The sequence below is a fragment of the Cololabis saira genome, chromosome 23 (assembly GCF_033807715.1).
Source record: "Cololabis saira isolate AMF1-May2022 chromosome 23, fColSai1.1, whole genome shotgun sequence".
Taxonomy (NCBI): Eukaryota; Metazoa; Chordata; class Actinopteri; order Beloniformes; family Belonidae; genus Cololabis; species Cololabis saira.
Genome location: NC_084609.1, coordinates 28,825,428 through 28,843,419, shown reverse-complemented (window position 1 = coordinate 28,843,419; position 17,992 = coordinate 28,825,428). Strand labels below are relative to the sequence as shown.

The window sequence follows — 17,992 nt, the reverse complement described above, 5'->3', positions numbered from 1 at the left end:
AAATGAATGATTTACTTTAATTTGATACGTCATATAATTTTCTTTTGATAAAATTCTATATACGGATCTATAACACATGATGTTACTCGTATTTCACAGTTATTAAACATCTGTAACCGTAGGAAGATGATAACTTAAATCTGGCCCTTTGGCTCGGAAACAGCTGCAGAGTGAGTCCTCTTTCCAGCCGCGACGATCTTGGGCTGAGGGCTGATTTATGGTTCTGCGTTACACCAACCCAGAACGTACGGCGCGCGTCGCCGCGTAACCTACGCCGTACCCTACGGCGTAATCTCTGCGTCGGCTTAACGCGGAACCATAAACCAGTCTTAAAGCGCGCCGTTGCCCCGCCAACACGACTCTTGGAGGCGTGGTCTCGTGAGCAGGCCGATGCTGATTGGCTGGAGCCCCGTGACGCGGCCCCCTGGCGGGGCTGTGATTGGTCGGCAGATCCAGCTGCTGCAGGGCGCCAAACACAAGCTTGAGCGGGTGTTGCAGCTGGACAGATCCCTGGACAGAGCCGGAGGACACCGCAGGATCTACAGCATTCCCCGCTAATTTTAAAGAGGGAAACAAGCGACCATGTCAGCGTGAAGAGGATAATCAGACCGTAAAGCTGCAGACTGAGCCTCGTCTGAGTATCTTACACACTCACATCCACTAAAGGTGAATGATATTTCCTCCAGGGGTTTCCTGCTGTTTGCAACTCTGACTCATGATATCCTGGTCAGTTCAGCTAATATACCGACATTACTAGTTTATTAAAGTTAAAATGCCTTATTTAAATGTGAGTAAGTTATCTAGGGGCATGTATTTCCGCCCAAAAACTCATTTGTGGTCAACTATGTTGAGCAATGTGGATCGATTTGAGCGAACAAGCTCCTTTACTGCGTTTATCACATTAACGGTACAACTATGTTTATAACTGTGGTTTAATGTAACGGATTGCAGTATAGAAATGCATATAATTGCACATTTGCATCAGTGGCAGCAGGTTATAACCAGCGGTGGTGATGGAAGTACAGAGTTATAGACACTTAGCTGCTAGGAGCTAGTTAGCTGCTGGTCTTTGCGCCAAATTATTAAGTTCCGACTGAAGTTACGAAACTAACTAGAACCAAACTAACTAAAACTAAACTAACCAGAACTATACAAACCAGAACCAAACCAAGGCAAGTTTATTTGTGTAGCACAATTCAACACAAGGTCATTCAAAGTGCTTTACATCAACATTAAAAGTGGCAAGACACAATTAAACAGTAAATAACAGATCAAATGAAATAAAATGTTAAGAAAAGAGGTAAAATAATAAAAAGCAGAGGTGAATAATCCAGGTGCCATAAAGTAAAAGTCCTGTCCAGCAGTTCCAACCCTCTGCAGAAACATGTGAAGACAATGTTACAGCAATTTCTGCTGTTTGCAACATGGGAATTGGTTGTTTTTTGCAGAGGTGTTTAATCCAGATGCCATAAAATAAAAACCCTGCTGTGTTTCTGGATCAGCCTGTACATTTAGAACAGTGTTTTCACTAAGGACCTACCATCTACCTGCAGAGGAGCTGGTTTAGTGATGGTTGGAACAACTGCTGGACAGGATTTTTACTTTATGCCACCTGGATGATACACCTCTGATAAAAAGCACCAGTTGTTAAAAAGTAAGGGCAGTAGAGTAAAGCAAGTACATCTCATTCTTACAATGGCAAGAATTACGTTTCAATACGGTCAAAACCTACAAAGACCAGAACCAAACCAACCTGCAGAGACGGTGACCTAACCTGCTTCTGCTTCCTCCCTTTCTTCTCATGACGCTGCAGTTTTCCGTCTGCGATGGAGGCGGACTGTCTGGCCCTGAAGGACCTGGGGGGGGCGAGGAGGACGATGAGGGAGGACGACGGGGACCACGGAGACCTGAAGGTGGGTGGGGGGGGGGGCAGGCCTGGGATTCTGATGGGGGCAAGTGTTATTTGATGGGACTGGGATGGTAAGAAATAGAGATGCACCGATCAGGATTTTGAGGGCCGATCACCGATCTCCAAAACCAGTATCCGCCGATCCCGATTTTGAGAAATCCATAAATGCGCTAGCTAACGACGCGTTTAAACCCCATCTCTTCTACAACAGAAAGCGACTGATGAGCAAAGCATATGAATCCATTACCTTACAATGTAGTTCTTTATTTTTATTGCTGTCGTTTATAGGTCTCTGTTACAGGTGAGTTAGCGGCGTGGCTGCACCTCCTGTTATTTCTCTGCCTTAGTTGCAGCCAACTTTGGAAACTCAATATACTCCTTCGTGTGAAAAACTTTCAAATGTCTTATCAGCTTCATTGTGTTGAAATTCTTTTATAACATTCCTCCTCGGGGTATCTCCTTTGGACCTTTAAAACTGCAAATTTGTTGTCCTTTTCAGACATTGTAAAACTCCCGCACCGGCGAGGCGGTAACGCTCCCTTAGGACAGCTCGGTATGAGATGTGGGAACGCAGCGCAGGCGGCGTTTGTTGTTTTAAACGTCCTCAGATCGGCTCTGAACTATTATTTTCCGATCTCCGATCAAAACCGATAGGGGCATTATCGGCCCGATACCGATCAGTTGCTGGTCAATTGTTGCATCTCTAGTAAGAAAGACATTTTCAGGAGCAGGGTGATGACATCTATCTTTCTCTCCATGTAAACTTCTCAAACGGGATCTTTTGAATTGATTTATCCTCAGATAGATACTAATTTACACATTAGTATTTCAAGATATGGGAACTTGTTGCTGAAAAATGTTATTAACCGTTAATTAAATGTTTAAAACATGAGAGGATCCAGCTGACTTGAGTTATGACTGTCCCCGTCACAGGAGAACGTGTACACAGAGAGGAGAAAGTCCACCCCCCAGAAAACGCCGGAACCAGCTCTCCCCGTTCTGCTGATGAACAGGAAGCCTCGCACGGACGTGACCCCCATCAAACGCACGGTCCTGGCCGACCCGCTGACGCCCACGGCCAACCTGAAGATGCTGATCAGCGCGGCCAGCCCAGACATCCGGGACCGGGAGATGAAGAAGGTTCTGTTCAGGCCCATCGAGAACGACAAGCCCAAGCCCGCCAGCCCAGATCCGTCTGTGGAGGACGCGGAGGAAGATTACTGCCAGGTGTGTACGGTGGGAGGTTGTTACTAATGTCAAGAATCGATTTGATTCTGATTCTTAAGATTCAGAATCGATTATCAAGATTTGATTCGACTCCGATATTGATCTGAGTTAGTGTTATTAAAACTGTTTTTTGAGCTGTTGCATGAATTATATGACTGTAGTTCTGCAACATATGAATACTAGTATTATATTGAGATTAAACAGCAAGTATTGCAGCTAATGATGCTGTAAGGACCAATCAGCTCGCAGAATCCAGGGCAGCAAACAGAGACGGATGAAATCGGTTTTATTTTTTCCCACATTCCGTTTTAATTTTTTCCATTTTCGGTCTATTTCTGTTTTGAATTTTTGAGAATTTGGTTTTTAGCATTTTATGGAAATGTTACCCCAAGACAGTATATTAAGTAATGAAATATAGACAATTTATGCAATTATAACTGAAAACTTTAATGTTTTCATACCTTTAAACATATTTAAAGGCAAAAACATGGCACCAGTTATTCTTGTGTCCAACAAAACATTCCTTTTTTGTGCATAAACAAAAAAATACCAAAAGTTGTAATGTAATGATGAAAAAAAATCGATCTTTAGACATACGAGTCGATTTTTAGGAATTAATATGAGAATCGATTTAGAATCGAAATTTTTTTTCAACACAGGCCTAGTTGTTACATTCAGGTACTAAACTGACGTGTGTTCAAGGTTATGTAATCCACAAGCCTGCTGGAGGCAACATCCAAGTCTCCTTCACATCTCCAATTTCTAGAACATCCGTCTGCTTTGTTTTGTTTGTTTGTTTGTTTTCTTAATATATATACCTGATTTTGCAGTTTGAAGCTGTGGACGAGGAAGAAGATGTGGAGAAAAAGCCAAGCAGGAAGCAAAAGAGTCTTGGTCTGCTTTGCCAGAAGTTCCTGGCCCTTTACCCCGATTACCCCCCAGCCCAGACCCCCATCTGGATCTCCCTGGATGAAGTGGCCACCAGTCTGGGTAAGAACAGGGGCCGGGGCGGTACTGCCCAGTGAAATACAGTTCTAAGGAGTTTTTACCTGTCATTGTTTATGTTATGTTCATGTAATAACTTCTGTGTACTCGTTCATCCAGGCGTGGAGCGTCGCCGCATCTACGACATCGTGAACGTGCTGGAGTCCCTGACGATCGTGGGCCGGATAGCCAAGAACAGCTACACGTGGCACGGGCGCCAGCGTCTGCAGGCCACGCTGGGGGAGCTGCAGCAGGCGGGCCGGCAGCAGGGCTACCGGGCCCAGCTGGACCTGGCCGGGGAGGCCCGGGCTGGCAGGGAGCCGGAGGACGACGGGGGGGACGGAGACGCCGCCACCGGTAACACACACTCATGTGGTTTTAGAATTAATGCCATTCATCTGTACATCCATCCATCCATCCATGTATCCATCATCCATCCATCCATTCATCCATTCCTCCATCCAGTACCTTTATCTGCTTCCTCCGGTTCATCTCCAGCCAAACAGACATGTCGCCTCCAGCAGTCAAAACTCCAAACTGCTTTTATTCTCAACAGTTTTGTTTCTCGTAAAAGTTTCTGCTTCTCCATCTAAAACTAGACCTGTGCTTGCCGTGTTACCTCTGCAGCTCAAACCTGAGCCCCGCAGGCTGGTTTCTATGGCGACCGTACCCCACACAGCTCGTCATCAACACAGTTTTCTGTTGTTGACTCGGTAGAGCAGCAGGATGGTGATAAAGAGTCTGAGTTAAAAGCAGCCTCTTACATGTTGTGATTCACCGCTGTGGGCACGTTCGTGTCCCGGTTTCCCAGTCCTGCACGGCTCTGTGAGCTCCAGGTGTCGAGGCCATTCAACACAGAAGCACACGTCCCCGGTTCAAGGAATAATTAAAGCTTAGATAATCTGGTACGTGAGCCTGAATCACATTTATCAGAGATCGTAGTCAGCGGTGTCACAGGAAAGAAAACAGTTACAAACTTAATTAACTGAGGAAAACGGTTGGCATCAGTGATTTACATCGGTATCAGCCCCAGAAAACAACGCTGGATCAGATCTGATGTAAACATGAACATGCGTTTAAATCTTTTTACAGACATGTTGAGTTAGATTAAACGTTGCTTGACGTGTTACACGTGGAGCTAAATGCAGTTTTCACATATAAACATCATAATATTTCCTATTAAAGCTGAAAAAGAAACATGGAACCATTCATTCACAGAGTAGTGGTCTGCGTTCTCGGAGGTGCTCTTGTCCCTCGATAGCCGCACCTTTACCTCCTGTTCATAACGCACTTGTTTTTTGCAGCCGGAGCCAACAGGAAGGACAAGTCTCTGCGCATCATGAGCCAGAAGTTCGTCATGCTGTTCCTGGTGTCCAGAACCCAGACGGTTACGCTGGACGCCGCCGCCAAGATCCTCATCGAGGAGAGCCAGGACTCGTCCAGCCACAGCAAGTACAAGAGTAAGAGTCCCCCCCTTCCCCTGTATTTTTATTTTTCATACTTATAATTTATCGTTTATTTAGGGCCCTGTCCCAGTCCCCCCCTAGTCCTACTTTTCAGCACTACCCCTACATTTTGCGCGTTCCTGTGAGGGTAGTGGTGTCCCAATTCCTCTTTGCATGTACAGTAGGGCTAGTGGACATAAGGAGGGCTAGTGTGTATCAATCTAGCCCTTCACAGCGAGGGATTTCAGATGCTGACTCGCCGACGGAGGGCCAGAAAAATGTCTCAGAATGCTTTACGTCATCATTTAATCAAACAAAAGAACATGGCGGACATTTCTAATCTACATAATCACTCGCTTGCCCGTTGTTGCGAAGATCTCGCCAGAACAAAGGCTGATTTAGGTTTCCGCGTTACACCAATGCAGAGCCTACGGCGTAGCTTACGCCGCGACGCGTAACCTACGCCGTACCGTACGCCGTAGGCTCTGCGTCGATTTAACGCGGAACCATAAATCGCCGGCGGCTCTTCTCATCCCCGAAAACATTGGTGCAAATTTCTTAACATGCGTTATTAGGATAAACTGAGCCCAGGTTGGGGATCTTACCGGTTACTTTTACGCCTGAAAAAATATTAAAACTTAATAAAGTGGCATATTAACAGCGCTACAGCTGAAATTAAAACAGCTTTTAGCTCTGGGCTTCCTGATATGGTGTGACGTTTGTGCAAACGTAACTACACAGTCGCTTACATACCCGAACGTAAACCACGCAGTGACGTAGCAAGTGGTGTCCCAATCCCTAGGGAACATTACAAGGACCCTACGGCTGTGGCTTCATTTTTAGGGCTAGTGGTAGAAAGTAGGGGGGGGATTGGGATTGGCCCTTAGTCTGAATTCATGTGGTCTGACTTTGAGCTGCTGCAGCACCCGAATTTCCCCTCTGGGGATCAATAAAGGACCCCGGATCTTATCTTATCTTATCTCATCTTATCTCATCTCTGTGTGTCTGCAGCTAAGGTGCGGCGTTTGTATGACATCGCCAACGTGCTGACCAGCCTGGGCCTCATCAAAAAGGTCCACGTGCGAGAGGAGAGAGGCAGGAAACCGGCTTTCAAGTGGCTCGGACCCGTGGACTTCAGCAACTCTGGAGGTTCTGGTGCGGATCTAAGACCCGTAGCTCCTAAAATCACTCTTTAGTCAGTAGAATTGCTCCGTTATCGCTAAACGAGCACATTTCTCAGCATGGATCTTATTTTAACTCCTAATTATTTGCAGGAAGCACTTTGAGCGTGGCGGTGCCGGAACCGGTGCGGGCGGGGACCAACCAGGACCTCCCGGGCCTGACGCTGCCCCATCACGCCGTCTTCAGCATCACGCCCACGTCTGTCTCCGTGCAGCAGCAGCAGCAGCAGCAGCAGCAGCAGCAGCTCGGCTCGGCCCCCGCCAGCCCCACCCGTCACCTGACAGGTGAGAGGCTCGGAGCCCCAAAAGTCAGCAGGTTTTTGTTCTTACAGAAAGTTACATGTTATTATTCTATTTTCCCACTCTACAGGTCTGCCGAACCAGCCGGCTGATTATTTACCAAAGAACGTGAGCAGCAGCGCGGCGTGTCCGCTGCAGGCGGGACACAGCACCACGTGAGTTCACACCGGGTCGCGCTTCTCTCACGGCCTCTCGGTCTGAATGTGTTTAATACTCTGGAATCTGTCCGTCCCCGTTCCCTTCGTGTCCAAGTGTTTGGAGTTGACGCCTCTTAAAGGGCAGGAGCATCTGGTTTGAGATGCTCCGGGATTCTAGTAGAAGATTCAAACTTCCACTTTAACCCTTTATGACAAAATGTATGTACCATTACAACCAAATAAAACAGCAATCATTCTTTTTGCATGTTAAACAGGAACAGTTTCACTTATAGATCTTGCATTTAGTGTCACAGAGTTTTAATCCATTAAATCACATAAAAATCCAGTAAAATTCCGGAAATCTTCATAATTATTGCAGGTTATTTATAGATCTGGTACGTGTGCTGTGAGCACGTCCTACGTTGACACGTAAATCATCACGTCAGCGTGTCATCAGGTTGTATATTTCACGCCACTTCCTGTGAAAAGGGAGGTTATTCCCCTGGGGAAGTAGTCGCTTTGAATTTACGCTCTTGTTTGTGCTTTTTATCAGAGATTTTCATGAAAGATTACTCAGCGACAACCCACACACACTATACACGCACTACACACTCACTATACAAGCCCACACACACACATATTATGGATCCACCAAAGTCCGTGCATGTGAAACAGTATAAACGGTTTACCGTCAGCAAAGTTTTTGAGTTCAGCGCCGGATGAAGATGCGATTCTAAACACGATATATAAAATGATATATCTCAAAAACTAAAGTATTAATTCCAGATCAACTTCCTGTGGTTTGAAATACTTCTGTGTTAATTTTTTTCCATTGACATTTTTGAGGGATCTAGCTATGGGATTTCTGTATTCAGAAAAATATGTAAAATTAAAAAACGATTTACATTTTTTTGGTAGTTATTTGCACCTTTTAGCAATTTATTTAGTGAGTACTGACTTGTGACATAAAGATTATTAAATACTGTCTTATATGGGTTATTTTGATGCATAACAAATAAAAATATTCCATGAAATGGCAGTATAGCATGCAGAAATGTACAGGGTTCGTACGTTTTGAAAAAACCTGGAAAAGTCTTGGAATTTGAAAATGTAATTTTCTTACGAGGACGCATTGGTAGGTCGTCTCTCTGGGTTAGGGTTAGGAAACTGGAAAAGTTTTGGAAACATAAGTTCACCCCAAAAGTTTTGGAAAATTCATTTTAAGTGAGAAAATTCATTTTCTCACTTAATGATAACATTTAGTAATAACAGCCTATAAGGTAGATTTAAAATTGATCAATAAAAATTTCATATAGAAAAGTCGCGCGTTCTCACGCGTGACGTGCCTACTGTAGCATCTTGCGCATCATGCAGATCGGTTATTATTACAGTCATTACAGTTATAAAACATATACTACAACATAGTGCTGGTATATTAGTGTTAGTTTAAACAGACTTTTGTATAAAACCATAATTGTCATTAGATCTCCACTGTGGTGACTTTTTACATAGTTTTATTCCTATATTTCATTCATACATTGATGTTTTAAAGGTCATGTATAGTCATGGAAATTTGCTGCCAAGTCATGGGAAAGTCATGGAAATTTGTTGGTTAAAATGTGTATGAACCCTGAATGTAGAAATATGCTTAGTTCTATGGTTGGTCAGAAAGGGTTAAAGCTTGACGACTAACTCCTCCTCCGTATCTTCTTGTTTGTGTCCCGGCAGCCCCCCCACCCCCCTCCTGCAGGCTCAGCTGACCCAGAGCGTCTCCCTGCCTCCCCCGTCCCCTCACCCGGCCCCCCAGCCCGAGCACTTCCTCCTGTCCCCGTCCCACTGCCTGGCCTACCTGCCCAGCCTGTCCCAGCCCTCCGTGCTCACGCTGTACCAGGTGGAGACGCCCGAGCAGACGCCCCAGGGTCAGAGGTCACCCCTGCTGAACCCCGGGGGGAAGAGGAGGAGCGAGGAGGAGGAAGAAGAGGGACCGGCCAAGAAGAACCATCGTGGGTTGGAGGACTGGGACACGGTAAAGATGAACCGGTTTTAATGTCCTGGAAGTTTCCCTCAGCGCGTCCACGTTCACTTAGTCCAGGTTTTGTTCTGTTTTTAACCAGATGAGAGTGGACCAGCGAAGGGAAGCAGAGTTTGCACAGAGTGGAAACACCAGGACTCTTTCTGGTGGCCCGTTGGCCACTGAGAGTCCGGGCCACGGCGGGGAACACGTCCAGCCATCACACTACCTCTACGTACCCAACAACGCAGGTAATGGAGCTGGAGCTTCACCAAACCTCAGTAACCTAGCAACAGGTCGGGAGAGAGATCGGCTTTGTGGAAGCAGTTCATGAGATTTAAGTTGCTTTAGTCAACGAAATTACTAAATATCATTGTCAACGAACCTTTATCACCTGAGGAAAACGAAAATGCTGGTCATGTGACGATAACGATAATTAAATATATAATGCAATATCGTAGAGGAATAAAAACGAGACTAAAATGTAGATTACAAAATAAAAAACTGATAAATGTGTCTTCATTTTCGTTGACCAAAACGAGACAAAATGTTCTAACAAAGATCCTTAATGTCCATGTTTTTAATTGTTTCCTCTGGTTTAGTCTTTAAACCAGTTTAGTTTTTAGATCATTGGATCCACTTTCCTACATAGACGTGGAAAAGAAAACCCAATGTGTCGTCGGAAAAGAAAAAGATGGGGAGAAATGCGGAAAAATGTATATGTTGTAAACTCAAATTAGATCCTTCTGTATCTGGAATGAATGTATTCTTGAGTCTGTAAAGATAATATAATAATAATATACATTTGTTTGAATTGTAAAATGGGTTCGGCTAAATACAATATTTGACTAAAACTAGACTAAAATGGTCCTGGACATATTTGACTAAAATAAGACTAAAATGCTCAGACTTTTAGTCGACTAAAAGGAGAATGAACGTGACTAAAACTAATAAAAACTCAAATGATAGCTTGACCCAGAGACTAGACTACTGTATTTTCACGACCATTCGGCGCACCGTGTGAAAAGGCGCACCCTCATTTTTGTGTGTCATTTTTAGATTTAAAACACACATACGGCGCACCGACCCAAAAGGCGCCGTCTACAGAGACGGAGCTGCACACACGCGTGCCGCAAAACACACACGCGCGCCGCAAAACACACACGCGCGCCGCAAAACACACACGCGCTGCAGAACACACACACAAGCACACAAGTGTGCTTATTTAAAAATAGAGCGGGAGCAAAACTTAGTTTGATTGTATTTTATTTCAGTTTTTACATTAATTAAACCCTTCAAAGTCTCGTCTCTCCCCGGCGCGGATCCCGTCTTTCCCCAGACCATCTCTGCAGTAGCCTCAGGAAATATTCAGACCAAGAGATCGGTTCAATTATTAAAGTGGTTAGAAGTGAAATGACTTCATCCGGCTCTCATGGTTTTGATGTTTCTTCTCTCCAGGATACAACAACCTGAACCTGCTGATCTCCGCGGGGCAGCAGTCTGCCGGCGTGGCGCTCCCTCAGAGTGCCCTGCCGGCCATGGCTCTGCCGTACATCCTGTTGCCGTCGGCGACGCTGTCCCACTACCCCCTGGTCCAGCAGCAGCAGCAGCAGCACGGCTCTGAGAGCCCCGCCAAGCTGAGCTTCAGCCTGCCCGCCATGATGCCCTCCGCCCACTTCATGGTGGGGGCGGCGCCGTACAGCCTGGGGCCAGGGCCGGGTCCAGGGCCGGGGCCGGCCTCGCCGGAGCAGAGACGGCTGCTCACCCCAGCAGGGGCGCCGCGCTCCCCCCCGGGACCCGGGCAGACCTTCAGCTTCAGCACGCCGGAGACACAACCACTGGTAGGGAGAGATTACCGCTGTTTTCTTCATCCCGCTCCCGCTGAATTTCTCACCATTACCGCCCGCAACCTGTGTGTTCCACTCCCGCCCGCATCCACAAAACTCGAGAATTCATGCCTGCAAAATAATAGAGATGCATTGATTTAGTGTCTTCTCCCGTCCCGCAAGAGAAATGTCCTACACAAATCTATCTGATTTAAAGGGGACCTATTATGAAAAACAGGTTTTTTCTTGCTTTAACATATATAAAGTGGTCTCCCCTCAGCCTGCCAACTCAGAGAAGGAGGAAAGCAACCAAATTCTGCAGTGTCTGTACAGCCGCCCAGATGAGCCATCCAGTGTGATGTGGATCTACGAGACAATAAGATTCTGATTCAGATTCAATGCGTGAAACCACGCCCACAACTAACTCCGCCGGCCGGAGCTTCCACCATTTTTCCGTAGCGGTGTATCGTGTCATTCAGGCAGCCAATCAGCACAGAGCCTCATTATCATAGCCCTGCCCACTCAGAATCCTGCATAGATAATGAGGTTAGAGAATGGGAAGATAAAAACATGGTTTAGAGGCTGAATTTCTAATTTATTTAGCAAAAACAATCAAAAGCTTGTTTTTAAGACATTCAAGGCCTGTTTAAAATAGGTATTAGATGTCATAATAGGTCCCCTTTATTGTTAACATGATCATTGTGGAGCTTGATGGATAATTGACAGTTCATAGGTCACCTGACCCAAAGTTAGATGCAGATCCATCATTGCCATCATTGCACAAGCAATTTCACCTTTCCTGCACGCGTCAATTATGTGATTGAGGTTATAGCAACGAGAGTAGCTGTGAGTGGCTCAACTAATACTAATAAATAACATAAAATAAACAAAGTTAACGAATTAAACAAATTAATTTCACAAATTAACCACTTGGCCATTATATTGCTGTGGAGGAAGAGAATGTTGTTTCCAAGATGCTCCACAGACACTAAACGCAGTTTCTCCAAATATCTGACTTGCCTTGCTTTGTCTTTGTTTTGTAAAGACCTTGTTTGAGGTTCTTTTCCACGTCACTGACTTCCATCTTGTAGTTAGGCTACATCCCGACCGCAGCAAAGTTCAAACCGCCCGCTCCCGCCAGATTTGCATTGGGTCCTGCGGGACTTGGGGTGCTTTCACCTCTGTCCCGTTTGCAGCAGTTGTTCTGGAACAGGGGGCGTTTCCCCCTAAAGATCGGTTCGTTTGGTATATGTGAACACAGAAATCTCGCTCGGATGCGGCACAAAACAAGCGAGATCGTCTAGGAGAGGTTAGGGTTAGGTTCTCGGCTCGCTTCCATTCCAGACCTGAAGCGGTGCATTTTTTTTCTTTGTAGTGAGAACATAATCGACACAGCAACTGATACAACTCCATTCATGTGTATGTGCGACCGCGGCGCAAGGAGAAGAGTCGGTGCAGCCTCCACCAGCTTCTCTCCTATTGGACGTGCTGAGATGTCGTCACAGCACGGCACGGTGAAATTAAAAAATGTTCAATTCGGGCAGGGTTTGCGCAAACGTCGCGGCAGGCGCCTCTCGCCCGCAGAGCGGTCCGCTCTTGCGCCGGCAGCACATAAATGAACGGGATCGCCAGCGGCGGTCGCCGTTTTGCGCCCTCTCTCTGAACGGGGCTTGTTGTTTTTCCCGGGGAACGGAAAAGGAAACTCCTTCCGTGTTCCTTTCTGACCAATGAGAGAACAGTTGCTTCTCATGGCATTTGTTAACAGCTTTGAACCGCTACAAACAGTTGCCTTGTGAACACAAACCCCACAAACGAGAAACGAAACAACTGTATCGATTTAGCCCCTGAATCGGAACAAAACAAACGGGACACAGGTCTGAAAGCACCTTACATAACATATGCAGGATCAGCCGTGGAATAAAATAAACCAAATAGAGAAAAAACCAGATCCCTCCTAACTTTCTCTCTTCCTACAGACGCCAAAGGAACCCCTGTCTTCTTCCAAAGCCTCCTTCCGGACCCCGGGCAGTCTGGGCAGCACCGGTACCGTAGCAGCCGCTCGCAGGAGAGGCTCGGCCCAGAGGAGGCTGGACGTGGAACACCCCGCCGCCGTCTGACCCAGCGCGGCTCCACGGTGGTGAAACATGGTTAAACAACGTCAGCGCTTCGTCTTCTGGTCACTCAAAGACGCTGCTGCCACTCTGACTGGTGTAACTTGAAGTGAACGCTCTCCTGGAAGGTGAAACTTCCTGGAGAGACAAAAGCCGACATGAATATCATTTTGTACTGAATTGTTCCATTCTGAAAAGAAACGTATCTGTTCACGTTAACTGTTCAAATGTGCCTCATGGTTAGATTATGGGATGTTATAGTAGATAGCAGTGCTGATGTAACACGGCCCTCCAGCAATGGGAGCTGGTCACTGATTGGTGTTTCTTTTTTTATTTCCCCCTTTCAAGACATGATCAAATCAAGCTACTTAATTCCTCAGCTTTTGTGTATTATAGCCCCATTGTTATTTATACTTTAACTAATATATGTTTATTACAGAGACTGTAAAGGAACATGTAACATTGTTTTATTAGCACTAAGCATTTAAAATGAATGTTTAATTGTAAATTGACCCGTGGTTGTCAATACTGAGCCCCGCCAGACTGAGTTACATTGAGAAGGTGTAACAGCTGATCTGCTGCTGAATATCAGGCCACGGCCTCTGTGAGGGGAAACGATCACTAAAGCCTTAAATGTTTACACGGAGCCGCGATCTGAACGTTACTGCGTCAGGGAGAGACGTTTGCAGCCCTGGCGGTGTTTCTGATGATAAAGGACGAGGTGACGGTGCTCTCAGGTACTAGAGTAGGACCATGTGAAACACAGTACTGTAAAGATAATAACCCAGGGAGAGCAGTCACCTACCAGGAACTCATATCATCGCTTCCACCAGATGTTTCATGCCAAAGGGTCCTCAAACATTTCTGTTTTATTCCTGTACTTTTATGGGTTTACATTGTCCTTCAAAGCTTTCACGTGCGGGTTGTTAAAGTGCTGGTTTTCCTTATGAAGGGGATGATTATCACAATCCTCCAGCTAAGAGGTGGTTCCCGCTGAAAGTCTGTTACTGTTCCCCGCCGGGGCTCCGCCGGCTGCACTTCCGGGCCAAACTGGTTTACAAGTGTTTTTACAAACAAAATAAAAAAGGTTTTTCAAACAGCTTCTGTGTACTTTGATTTCAGTCATGTTATTTTTTTTTTTTCAAACTTATTTTTTATAGAGGGTATGCACAGTACTCGAGTTGTAAAAAAAAAAATTCAGGGGGGATGGTGGATTTGATCATATGGGGAGAGATAATTTGTGCTGATTACAAATAATATAATATATTACAAATAATAGCAGTGACCAAAACACCTGCAGAAATACTGCAGGAATGACATAGCAGCAGTTAAATGCAGCCTTCTGTAAGCTTTAAATATCCACTGGGCTTACATCAAATACATCAAAACACAACAATAAAAACACTTTTCTGAACTTATCAATATGACTCTGTCCTTCACAGGATAAGTAAAATGGATCACTGCAAAAACTCACAATCTTAACAAGAATATTTGTCTTATTTCTAGTTAAAATGTCTCATTTTAGTAAAAAAATATCATTACACTTAAAACAAGACTCATCACTGGAAAAAACAACAATTTTCACCTGTTTCAAGTAGATTTTCACTTGAAATAAGTAGAAAAATCTGCCAGTGGAACAAGATTTTTTTGCTTGTAATAAGAAGATAAATCTTCCCAATGGCAGATTTTCCTACTTATTTCAAGTGAAAATTGACTTGAAACAGGTGAAAATTGTCATATAAGTTATTTTTCTGGTGATGACTCTAAATGTTGAAATAGCAGTAAAACCACATTCATTGATGAAATGACATAAGGGATGGAAAGAGGGGATGGCAGTTTTACAGGGGGATGATTTGGACCGTTTTTATTTCAGGGGGGGATGCCATCCCCCCTCAACTCCAGTACTGTGTATGCATTGACGTCACTTTCCCCACTGGACCAGCCCCCTTACTCTCACTGAGTGGCAGAAACAGCTGCAACTAGTGGAGAAGACGGAATAACAGCCGATTATCGGCTTAAATTAAAGGCAGTTGGACTTGACAGTGACCCGTACAGTTACCCCAAGAACCGGTGGTCCATGGACATTAATATTTGGTACAGTTACCCCAAGAACCAGTGGTCCATGGACATTAATATTTGGTACAGTTACCCCAAGAACCAGTGGTCCATGGACATTAATATTTGGTACAGTTACCAAGAACCAGTGGTCCATGGACATTAATATTTGGTACAGTTACCAAGAACCAGTGGTCCATGGACATTAATATTTGGTACAGTTACCCAAAGAACCAGTGGTCCATGGACATTAATATTTGGTACAGTTACCAAGAACCAGTGGTCCATGGACATTAATATTTGGTACAGTTACCCAAAGAACCAGTGGTCCATGGACATTAATATTTGGTACAGTTATCAAGAACCAGTGGTCCATGGACATTAATATTTGGTACAGTTACCAAGAACCAGTGGTCCATGGACATTAATATTTGGTACAGTTATCAAGAACCAGTGGTCCATGGACATTAATATTTGGTACAGTTTCCAAGAACCAGTGGTCCATGGACATTAATATTTGGTACAGTTTCCAAGAACCAGTGGTCCATGGACATTAATATTTGGCCACGAATCCAGTTTCCTGATGTTTATATGAACTTAATTTCTACGTCGGGGAAATACACGAAGCAAAGCTTGAAGATACAAAAGTCTTGACGCTTGGTCCGACTTCAAGGCAGGATTTGTTGTAGAAATTAAAGTGATGAGGACACTGAACTTTATGATTTGACCGTTTAACGTTAGCTACCCAAAAATCCAACATGACCTGATACAAAATGGGAACCACAAATCCACGTTTCGGTGTCTGGAATCCAGTTGTTTCTGTGAATTGCAGAGATCCATTTGTCTCTCTTAAGTTTATTTCTCGGCAGTCTGTAAAACGATAACTCTGATTTCTTGCTAAATCTATGAGTACAGTCGATCGCACAACAGCCCTTTCCCATTTTAGATGTTTTCCAGTTGCTCAAACTGAAAGTTTACGCTGCCACTCAGTCTTTCTGACACTCAGTCTTTCTGCCACTCAGTCTTTCTGACACTCAGTCTTTCTGACACTCAGTCTTTCTGACACTCAGTCTTTCTGACACTCGAAACCCAATGTGAAGCTGCATCTGTGACGTCATGCGGATCCCCTCTATAGAACAAACAGATTAAGTTCAAGTTCAAGTTGACTTTATTAGAAGCTGTAGGTAGATTTTGTTTTGCAGTAGATGGAAGAAGCCGTCTCACACACAATCTTTACAGTCATTAATTTGACACAGGACAAATACAGAGAACAGGTTTACAACAGACATGGCAGCTAATCACGATGCTCACTGAACAGGATAAAAGTAGATATTGTCCACAAGGCAAAGAACAATAAATAGAGGTAGAACCAAGGCCAGGGTTTCTAATAAATAGAAATAAATAAGTTGCACGCAGGATAGACCTCAGCAATAAATAAAATGCGTTAAGATTTGTTTAAAAGAGAGTTTAAAAACAGCAGGGACAAAGCTGTTCCTATATAGCATGTGGTCCTAGTTCTCGCGACTATGCTTAATACACATTTACACTCTTTATCCATGTTAACACATAATAACAACAGGTGCAATCGTGCACGATTAAATAAAAGACATGAAAAGAAATCCTTATCCTTATCCTTATCCTTATCCTCTCTTCTCCAGTGTGTCATGCTTGGGGACTGTGCTCTCGGCTAGATGACTGTGGGCTGTTTTTTCCTCGTTAAAGAGTGATTTCTTTGTTTGTTAACTTATATCTTAGCCTAGTTTCATAGTTCTTGGTTTTTTCCTCTTTAAGAGTGATTTTGTTTGTAGCCAAATTATTTTATATAAGCCGATTTTCCTCCATACAGAGCGTTTTGTGTCTATTTGTTTCTTTTTATTATAGTTATTTTTCCCTCCTCTTGGAATGTTAATTGTTCTCTCTATAGTCAGAGTATAGTGTCTAGTTTGGTTTATAGCCATTTGTTTGTCACTCGTTTGTCCGAGGTCTCCAGTGAATTCAATAAAAGCCTTTTGTTATCTAATACCTCTGTATCTGAGTGCTGCGTGATGCTGAGTCTCGGCCTGAAACTGTTTAAAGAATTGGCAATAAAACTGGAAAAACTAGCCTGCAGTTCACCAACACGCTGGGAGTCCCGATGAGAGCACCTGGATGTCGTACTATTGTACTATTTGTATTATTTCGTAGTATTTTAATGTACCTGCCGGTTTATTCTAGCCAGAGGTGTCAAGTAATGAAGTACAAATACTTTGTTACCTTACTTAAGTAGAAATTTTGGTTATCTATACTTCACTGGAGTAATTATTTTTCAGACGACTTTTTACTTTTACTCCTTACATTTTCACGCAATTATCTGTACTTTTTACTCCTTACATTTTAAAAACAGCCTCGTTACTCTATTTCATTTCGGCCTTTAAAAAAAAACTATCCAGTTAAATTGCTCCATCCGGATAGAGTGAATTTGGTTGTGGTTGTTTCAGATGTTCTTGTCCAGTTTTGTTCTTACATCCGTTCCCTCAGATTCCTGCAACTAAACTTGGATGTACATTCCAATAAAGGTTAGGATAAATGATAACATGAACATGAAGTTTGACTTTTTGCACCATTACAATACTTATAGGCAACTAGTCATCATATCTGCTGCTCTCTGAAACACATGTTAATGCTCAATAGTACACATATATGCTTCTTTAATATATTTGCATTATACTAAGATGCATTCATTTTCAATGGCTTTTGTCCTTAATGGCTTTTTCCCCCTTACATTACTTTTACTTTTATACTTTCAGTAGTTTTGAAACCAGTACTT

The 17,992-nt window shown here is 44.0% G+C and overlaps 1 protein-coding gene across 1 annotated transcript; it reads left to right on the top strand.

Annotated features, from left to right (window-relative positions):
- Window positions 1-513: 513 nt before the first annotated feature.
- Window positions 514-14,212, top strand: e2f7 (E2F transcription factor 7). The gene is made up of 13 exons (XM_061715220.1): window positions 514-666; window positions 1,814-1,913; window positions 2,843-3,136; window positions 3,967-4,126; window positions 4,241-4,477; window positions 5,425-5,580; window positions 6,577-6,720; window positions 6,840-7,031; window positions 7,117-7,201; window positions 8,912-9,209; window positions 9,298-9,445; window positions 10,653-11,035; window positions 12,997-14,212. Exons 2-13 carry the CDS (start codon window positions 1,827-1,829, stop codon window positions 13,135-13,137), a joined length of 2,325 nt encoding a protein of 774 aa, XP_061571204.1. The 5' UTR covers window positions 514-666; window positions 1,814-1,826; the 3' UTR covers window positions 13,138-14,212.
- The last annotated feature ends 3,780 nt before the right edge of the window (window positions 14,213-17,992 follow it).

Excerpts from the sequence above, each read along its gene's own strand:
- e2f7 (XM_061715220.1), top strand. The coding sequence starts at position 1,827 with ATGGAGGCGGACTGTCTGGCCCTGAAGGACCTGGGGGGGGCGAGGAGG. Across the intron at positions 4,127-4,240 it reads TGAAGTGGCCACCAGTCTGG|GCGTGGAGCGTCGCCGCATC; the intron begins GTAAGAACAGGG and ends TCGTTCATCCAG. Across the intron at positions 9,446-10,652 it reads CTACGTACCCAACAACGCAG|GATACAACAACCTGAACCTG; the intron begins GTAATGGAGCTG and ends TCTTCTCTCCAG.